Genomic DNA, 8,635 nt, shown 5'->3' with positions numbered 1-8,635 from the left:
GGCAGAGTGTGTGGCAAGGTGTGCTAATGGTGCTATGTGTGGTGTTGCTGTGTCTAGGGGCATGGAGTGGATGTGATGGAGAAGCTGTGTGGAAGTGGGACTATGGGTAGGATGTGTGTCAGTGTTGTGTGTAGGGAAATGGTGTGTGAATAGGCGCAAAGTGTGGGGATACTGGGTGTGGCACTGCGTGCAGGGGCAGGGTGTCTGTGGTGGTAATGTGTGCAGAGGCAGGGTGTGTGTGGTGACACTATATACAGGGGTAGGGTGTGTGGTGGCATTGTACGAAGGAGCAGGATGTGCATGGTGGCACTGTGCACAGGGGCACTGTGTGTGTTGGCTCTGTGTGCAGGGGGAAGGGGATGTGTGGTAGTGCTTAGTGCAGGGGCACAGTGTGTGTGGTTGGCACTGTGTATGGTGGTGATGTGTGCAGGGGTAGGATGTGTGTGGTGGCGCTGTGTGTGAGGGCAGGGTGTGTGTGGTGCCACTGTGCACAGGGGTAGGGTGTGTCCCGTGTCTGTGCGCAGGGGGAGGGTATGTGTGGTAATTCTTAGAACAAGGGCAGGATGTGTGCAGGGGTATGGTGCGTGTGGTCGGCACTGTGTGTGGTGGCGCTGTGTGCAGGGGCAGGGTGTGTGTGGTGGCGCTGTGCAGCGGGGCAGGGTGTTTGCGGTGGTGCTGTGCGCAGGGGCAGATGTGGTGGTGCTGGCGCAAGGGCAGTGTGCGCGGTGGCTCTGTGTGCAGGGGCAGGGGGCGTGTGTGGGCAGGGGCCGTTGTGGGGCGCTGGTCCTGGCTCCTGGCTGCGGGCTCTCTGTGTCCTACGAGCAGGGCTGGTGCCCGAGGCTTGGAGCGGGAGGCCCAGCTCGCCCCCTGGCCAGGCGGCGGCTCCCGGCAAGTGGCCGCGGGCGGGAGCTGAGCACTGTGGAGCGGGGCGGGGGCTCTCGGGGCCGGGCGGGAAGGACACCCACCTACGTCGCCTTGTGGCGGGCTTTTCCCCTCCTCCTTTTCGTCGCTGCTGACGCGCCGCTGCCTATTAATCATTCTCCAGCCAGAGAGCGGCAATTAGCGCCGCTCGGCTCGGCGGTGGCAGCCTCCTCCCCCCCCATGCCAGCCTCGGGCGGGAGAGCTCGGCGCGGCTCCGCCAGGATGCCGAGCCGGGCGGGCGGCCAGCGCCGGCTGCTCTGAACCCGCGGGAGGGGAGGGAGGGCTGGGCAGAGGATGCTCCCCAATGGCACCTGCCCCAGGCTCCCGGGCGGTGCAGGGGGAGGCAGCGGCAGTAGCGGCGGCGGGAGCGGAGGGAGCTGCAGTGGCTGCAGCGCCGGCGGGGTCCTGGAGGAGGCAGCGGCCGGGGGCATGGACTCGGGCGGCAGAAACTCCTCCGGCGCCCCGAACGGCACCCTGAGCGAGTCGCAAGGCAGCGCCATCCTCATCTCCTTCATCTACTCGGTGGTGTGCCTGGTGGGGCTGTGCGGCAACTCCATGGTCATCTACGTGATCTTGCGCTACGCCAAGATGAAGACGGCCACCAACATCTACATCCTTAACCTGGCCATCGCCGACGAGCTGCTGATGCTCAGCGTGCCCTTCCTGGTCACCTCCACCCTGCTGCACCACTGGCCCTTCGGCTCGCTGCTCTGCCGCCTGGTGCTCAGCGTGGACGCCATCAACATGTTCACCAGCATCTACTGCCTGACGGTGCTCAGCGTGGACCGTTACGTCGCCGTGGTGCACCCCATCAAGGCGGCCCGCTACCGCCGGCCCACCGTGGCCAAGATGGTCAATCTAGGCGTCTGGGTGCTCTCCATCCTCATCATCTTGCCCATCATCATCTTCTCCAACACGGCGCCCAACAGCGACGGCACGGTGGCATGCAACATGCTCATGCCCGAGCCCACCCAGCGCTGGCTGGTGGTCTTCGTGCTCTACACCTTCCTGATGGGCTTCCTGCTGCCCGTGGTGGCCATCTGCCTCTGCTACATCCTCATCATCGCCAAGATGCGCATGGTGGCGCTCAAGGCCGGCTGGCAGCAGCGCAAGCGCTCCGAGCGGAAGATCACCCTCATGGTCATGATGGTGGTGATGGTCTTCGTCATCTGCTGGATGCCCTTCTACATCGTGCAGCTGGTCAACGTCTTCGTGGACCAGGACGACGCCACCATCAGCCAGCTGTCGGTCATCCTAGGCTACGCCAATAGCTGCGCCAACCCCATCCTCTACGGCTTCCTCTCGGACAACTTCAAGAGATCCTTCCAGCGGCTTTTGTGCCTCAGCTGGATGGACAACGCCACTGAGGAGCCCGTCGATTACTACGCCACCGCCCTGAAGAGCAGGGCGTACAGCGTGGAGGACTTTCCCCCTGACAACTTGGAATCGGGAAGCGTGTACAGGAACGGCACTTGCACCTCCAGGATTACCACCCTCTGAGGAAGCGCGCAGCCGCCGCCCCCGCAGGCGCAAGGCAGCCGGGGACTGCGGGCTGAGGGTGGTAGGGTCTGGAGGGGGTGTTAGCTTCTGTTTGGAAACAACAGAGTTGGGCACGAAAAGGGAAGGACACCTTATTCCCTGGCCGGCTGCCCTTCACCCCGCCCCCTCTGTATTTCAGTTGCGTTGTGTTTGCTGATGCTACTACACCCCTAGTCAATTATTAACGGTGTGCCCCTCAGATGGACTTTAGGTTCCTCGCCCCGTTGCTTCCTCCCCGTTGTGTCTGATCAGCGTGTGTGTGGGTCAGTGAGGTCTCTTGTTGACTTTGTTTATTTTAGTACTTGTGTCCTCCTCTCGTCCCCTCTCCTCCCCCCACCCTTGGTTCCCTTGCCATTATGGTGGCACATCTCCGTGCTGCTCTTTTCAGGGTCGTGTTGCTCGGTGTCTAATTGATCCAGTCCTGTGGAAGGCAGGTACACTGCTGGCGGCAGACTTTGCCCCTGTGCCTTGGAAGCCATAAAACATGAGGGGATGCTCTGTCAAAAGCTAGGAAATCGCTCAGTTTCCATGCCACAGATTAACTCGCTCCCTCTGCCGAAACCACTACTGACTGGAAAATTACTGCAAAAGGAGACCGGATTTCTGGTCAGAGTAGACACAGGAAAGGTCCCCTTTCACCCAGCTACAGAGAAAGAGCAAACAAACCTTCATCCCCCACAACGGAGAAAAAAAGCTTCTACCGTACAACAGTGGCAAACTCATGAAGTCATATTTCAAGTAGGGACACAACATAACACAACATAACTCCAGCAAGAGTTCTCTTTCTGTCTCTCTCTCGGGTAAGGATGTGAAAAGACAACGGGGGGAGAGAGAACCACTAGAGGGGACTTCCATTGAGATTTAGCATTCAGTGGCACTCGTGGGGAGAGGGGGAGGCTGGAAATGGGAACGAAAAGGCCTCCTAAGAAAGAAATGCGATTATTTCATTATCTCAGAGCTGCCCAGCAGGGCTGATAAAAGATACACAGACCCGTGACTCGCATGTAGCAGGGTATTGGACGCGGGGCGGGGGTGGGGAGGTTGATGTTTGAACTGGGAAATATTTGGCTGTGTGGGTACATATAATAAAGGTGTGCAAATAATAAAGTTTAAAGGGAGCACTAGGCTGCGAAGCTATTAGCCGGCGAGTGTTGCGCTCACCGTGAAACAACCCACAAGGAATAAAAAAGACGCAAACTATGAACTGAGACAAAAGCAGGACAGTCCACTTGGCCGTTTTTGCAGTTTGAATCACCTAGACTAAGGAAAGTTTATTGCAGATCCTTCATCGAGCTTTGAAATAAATATGCGCCTGTCAGTTCAACAGTAGCATTACCTAGCTCCACTTCGCACCTCTCCTAAACTAAACGGGGTTTAGGTATCAACAATGTAATCTACATTCCCGGAGATTCACTATATGTTTGATTTTGATTGTTGTTATGTATGTGTTTAATATATTGTTTGATTTCTCTGTATTTTTTGTTGTTACCGTGTTGTGAAAACGTTCTCTTTGAAGCAGTTTATTCTATGTACTCAAGTCTTGGCGGCCACATACAAAGGGGTGCAGTTTAAAAGGGTGATGTTCCTTTTAGGAGAAAAAGATAACCTTTTTCTAGGCTTTCTTTTCCCATTATTTCTCCACGACAATTCTTTTTCCTGTCTTTTCGCACCTTGTTCGTGCACTTTTTGGAATATTTTTTCTAATAGAAAAACAGTGTTTTCCTATTTGATAAATGCTGGTGGCTAAAGCAAAAAAAAAAAAAAATCCAAGATTTCTCTTCTCCCTTTAAAGATTATCCCAAACTAAACATACAGTAAAGATTGTGGGGACACAAGCAATTCTGTTGTCTGTTCTTTATTGAGTTCCTTAAAATAGAACTAATATCTAGACTCTGGGCAAATCAGACTCTTTTAGCAAATTATCTCTGTAGCATAATGCTAAGAATTATGTGAACCATAACTACTAGAGATCAGAAGCAAAGGAGAAAAAACCCTAAAACACCAGTAAACTTGAGTAATCTAGCAGCTAATAGGCAATGAGTCCAAACAGCATTAATATTTAACTTTAAGGTGTCTAGCTCTTTGGGGGGCTCCTATAGGTTCTCCATAAACTGTAGCATGAACTTTTCTTTGGAACAAAAAACATCAGGCCATTTTGTAAATCTTTCCCACCAAAACATCAGACATTGTCAATGTGAATGTATAAATTCTAGTATCTCAGCCATTGAAGTGAATGGAAACTCTCCAACTGATTTCACTGGGGCTCTGCCTCATCCCTTTTTAGTTAAAAATAATCGCTAATGTGGAAACTGTTACATCCTTACTAAAACATTTTGTTGAAAGCTTTTAAATCTGTATGTTTCCTGTTCCTTTTTAGGGGACCAGTCTTTTTTTAAGGGACCTTCACATAATTGTTAAGGTAATTACTAATTTTACCTCATTTTATACTAAGATTTCTCTCTCTTAAAACCTTTACTAACATTTCACTGAAGACAGGCATTGTATTATTCAAACCAGACTCAAACTACAGGGTGCCATGTTTACATTTTTAGCACTTCATTTCAAACCATGATAATTGTTTCCTTAAAAAGATAACAATCCAGTGCTTTTATACTATCACTTTATCCAGCAATACTGTAATGCAGTGTTAGCTTAATAAATAGATATATTAAACAGTACTGTGCAATCTACTTTTTACTGTTTTTCTGCAATTAATAGGGTTTTTAAATAGTATAAAATTAGTACCCAGCTTTGATGAGACATTAAGCAAATGTCTGTGTCATTTGGCTTCATGCAAAGATACTGGAACGTGTGACATCCATACCTTTAATTCTTCAGACATACCAATTTGTGCGCTCTGATTTCATTTCTCCCATGCTAAGTAAAGTCAAATTGTTCTAACACTCAGCTGGGAGATCGCCCAGAGTATCTGGTGTTTAGTTGCACAGTGAAACATATATTCTTTCCTACTGGTCATAACAAATTAATTTAGTAAACAGTCATCTTGGTGCTAGGGTCACCAGTTAAAGCACTGTGTTGTATCCAGTTGGAACAACATTCTTCATTGCTTATCCTGAGCTAATGTGTGGTGCTGCCATTTTTCATCTTGAATGTGGCTACCCTCTGGTAGTAGGTGAAATGATCAAAAGTTGTATAGCATTATAGTTTTGCTGCAGAAAGGAAGGGTAATCCAATAAAACTATTCCAAATAACTGAGTAACTGAGAAAAGAGGTGCCTTCAGAACTGATGTGAAATGTATAAAAACAAAGTATTTTCAATGCTTTCAATTTGCAAATTTCAAATAAAAGTTGTTCACATTGCATATGAAAAGGATTCAAATAACTTCTTGTCTTCAGTAACAACTGAAGAAAGCATTTACCTGAAATATTTCTCTGCATCATTTTTCTTAGACATAACCCACTTTATCCACAAAAAGCATAAGTTCTATTTACAATCGAGAGGGAATATATTTGTATTTGTCTAACATAACAGAAGTTTTGTACTAATATATGTTGGCACTGGATCTGACCTTGCACCATTGACTTCAATATGACTATGTCTACAAAACAGCATTATTTCGGAATAACTTCCAAAATAACATAGTTTCCATCTACACAGCAAGATAATGTGAAGCTGGAGGACTTCTCACTCCATCTCTTGTAACCCTCATTGTGTGAGGAATAAGGGAAGTCGGAGGAAGAGTGCTCTACCTCGAACTTCCTGCTAAGTAGACAGCACCAAAGCTGAAATAAGCCATTTTGACTTAAGCTAGGTAATTGATGTAGCTCAAGTTACATAGCTTATTTTGGCTATAGTCCTGCTGTGTAAACATGCCAAATAAGTCTACAGTAGTGGTGCAGGGTAAGGCCCATATAAACATGAGTGGTGTTTCTCAGTAGCACTTTTAGCACTTGCTTTTGTGCGGCTAATTTGAACTAACTGACCTCCAGACAAGGCCGGCCCAAGCCATGTTGGTGTCTCGGGTCTGGGCGCACGGCACCACCCTTAGGGTGCATGGCGCATGCGCAGGCCAGCCACAGCCAATAGTGCGCAGCCCGGGGCCTGCGCACGGCACATGCGCTGCCCAGCCTGGCCCAGCCACTGCTGCTGGCACACGCGCTGGGCCGTGCAGGGCCCCGCAGCCATGGGGGGAAGGGTGCTGCTGGCCAGGGATTGGAGGAGGGGCCCGCGCCCCTTACAGCTGCCATCAGGTGCCCTCCCATCGGTTGGCGCCCCGGGCAGCTGCCCGGCTTGCCCACCCCTCAGTCTGGCCCTTCCTCCAGAAGGCCTCCTGCTGTTCCCCAGATTTGCTTCCTGGGGCTCTGAGTCTGAAATAGTGCATCCACATTCACAAAGCCTGCCTCAAACTAATTTCAATGCTTCCCCGTAGTGAGGACACCAAGTACGAATTTGTTAAATCAGGAGTTCTTAAATCAAATTTAGTAATTTTGAAATAATTTCCTGGTGTAGACATGGCCCTGGAGCATGGGATCTTAGCATAGACTTCCTCCCACAGAGCCCATCCCATGGATTTTTCCATGGAAGGAAAAGAGTCGCTACAGTATCAATGTTTTGAATATGACACATTCATATTTAAAATGCCATTTCTACACCATACCTAGATAGACTCAGAAAATCATTTTTAAAAAAGGGATGTCTATAGTTCTAGTGTCTTGATAATAGTACAACCATGTGCCTGTCTGGCATACTATAGCAGCCAGTCTCCAACAACATGCACATTTTAACTCCAAAAGTTTGGGCCAAATCTTGTTCACATTCCTGAAATCAATTGGCCTCTGTGAGAAAGGCAAGCAAAATTTGGCTTTGCAACACCACTTTCCCAATAAAACAAAGCATAATGTAAAGAGTACCTTAAAATCTCACCAACATAAAAAAGCATCCAGACAAAAACCAAAAAAAACCCAGGGTCAAGGAATTCTCTCTATTTTGTGCACGCACTCACACACACACACATGGATCATTATGTTATTCAGCCTCTGGGATTTCCAACTATTAGAAGCCTTACCACGCTCCAGGACTCTGCATTTTAAAATGTCAGTCATGAATCACCCCAGAGAAAGATAAAATATCTCCACAGTATTTTCAGCATTGTTATGTCTCTGGAGACCTGGACCACAATAAGAAACAATTAGATTTCCCTCATAGAACAAAACATTTCAGCATAATTATATTTTGGAGATAAAAGTAGTCAAGAAGAATGAGGGAAACAGGAAGCATATCAAAGTACTCCTCATTACATTAACTATTTTAAATCTAATTAAACGTTCAACATGAAGTTGTAGTTGCCCAACAAAAGCTAGGAAACCCCCCCAATCATTTAAAATCTGTTTTGACAAAGAAGTTACCATGAATGTGATACAACCCGAAGAAAAGGATGCTGATCAAGGTGATGGCATAACTGTAGTATTTGCATTCATCTTGAAATGTAGATAGTCTCTCCCTGCAAGACTTGATTGAGTACATTATGCTCATCTTGTATGTGCATCTTAACATGTAGTTAAGTTGAGGCTGTTTTCAGTACATTGGAAGCCAATGTTCATCTCTACTGTTCAGGTTCATCATTTCAAGCTCCTCACCAAGGTTTCTAAGCTTCACTACAGAGCTATTGCATTTCCTAACCCTAGTGGAATTGGAAGCGTCAAAGTTGGTAGTGTTTGTCAATTGCAAAAGCAAGGGTAACAATTAGCTTTCTGAATCAGGTTTAAATGGTCATCATGATAACCACAGGACTATCCTCAGATGGTTATTGGCTTAGTTTACACTGCTGACCACACTCTTGATCTATCATTTAGTTTGGGTTTGGAGAGGAAGTGTTTGAAAATTATGGGCCTGATTTTCAAGAGACTCTGACTGCACTGCCATCTCTAATCAATGCCAGTGAGAGCTGCAGATGTTCAACAATCCTGAAAATCATGTCCTACAATCATTGCAAGGACCAATCACTGCTATCTTCAATTTGATAATAGGGTGCTTATTTTCTCTTTGGGTGAAGGAACTGCTTTAAGGCTCTACTTTTGAAAACTAAGGGAACCTGTTTGCAAAAATACTAGCTTAGTTGCTAATGTATTTATTTGTTAGAGAGCACTGTAATGAAATGAAAAAGGTGTAATGTTTCTCAGGTTGCCAAGTAAGGCTCAAAGGGAGTGTTAGCTG

At 47.8% G+C, this 8,635-nt stretch overlaps 1 protein-coding gene across 1 annotated transcript; it reads left to right on the top strand.

The window, feature by feature from the left end:
• The first annotated feature begins 1,016 nt into the window (after positions 1-1,016).
• SSTR1 (somatostatin receptor 1) lies at positions 1,017-5,783 on the top strand. Its single transcript, XM_075926898.1, has one exon. It carries the CDS (start codon positions 1,216-1,218, stop codon positions 2,419-2,421), a length of 1,206 nt encoding a protein of 401 aa, XP_075783013.1. The 5' UTR covers positions 1,017-1,215; the 3' UTR covers positions 2,422-5,783.
• Positions 5,784-8,635: the final 2,852 nt, after the last annotated feature.

Source organism: Pelodiscus sinensis, chromosome 4 (assembly GCF_049634645.1).
Source record: "Pelodiscus sinensis isolate JC-2024 chromosome 4, ASM4963464v1, whole genome shotgun sequence".
Taxonomy (NCBI): Eukaryota; Metazoa; Chordata; order Testudines; family Trionychidae; genus Pelodiscus; species Pelodiscus sinensis.
Note: the sequence above shows the minus strand (reverse complement) of the source record. Positions and strands in the feature narration are given on the sequence as shown.

Coding starts and splice junctions, on each gene's coding strand:
- SSTR1 (XM_075926898.1), top strand. CDS start 1,216: ATGCTCCCCAATGGCACCTGCCCCAGGCTCCCGGGCGGTGCAGGGGGA.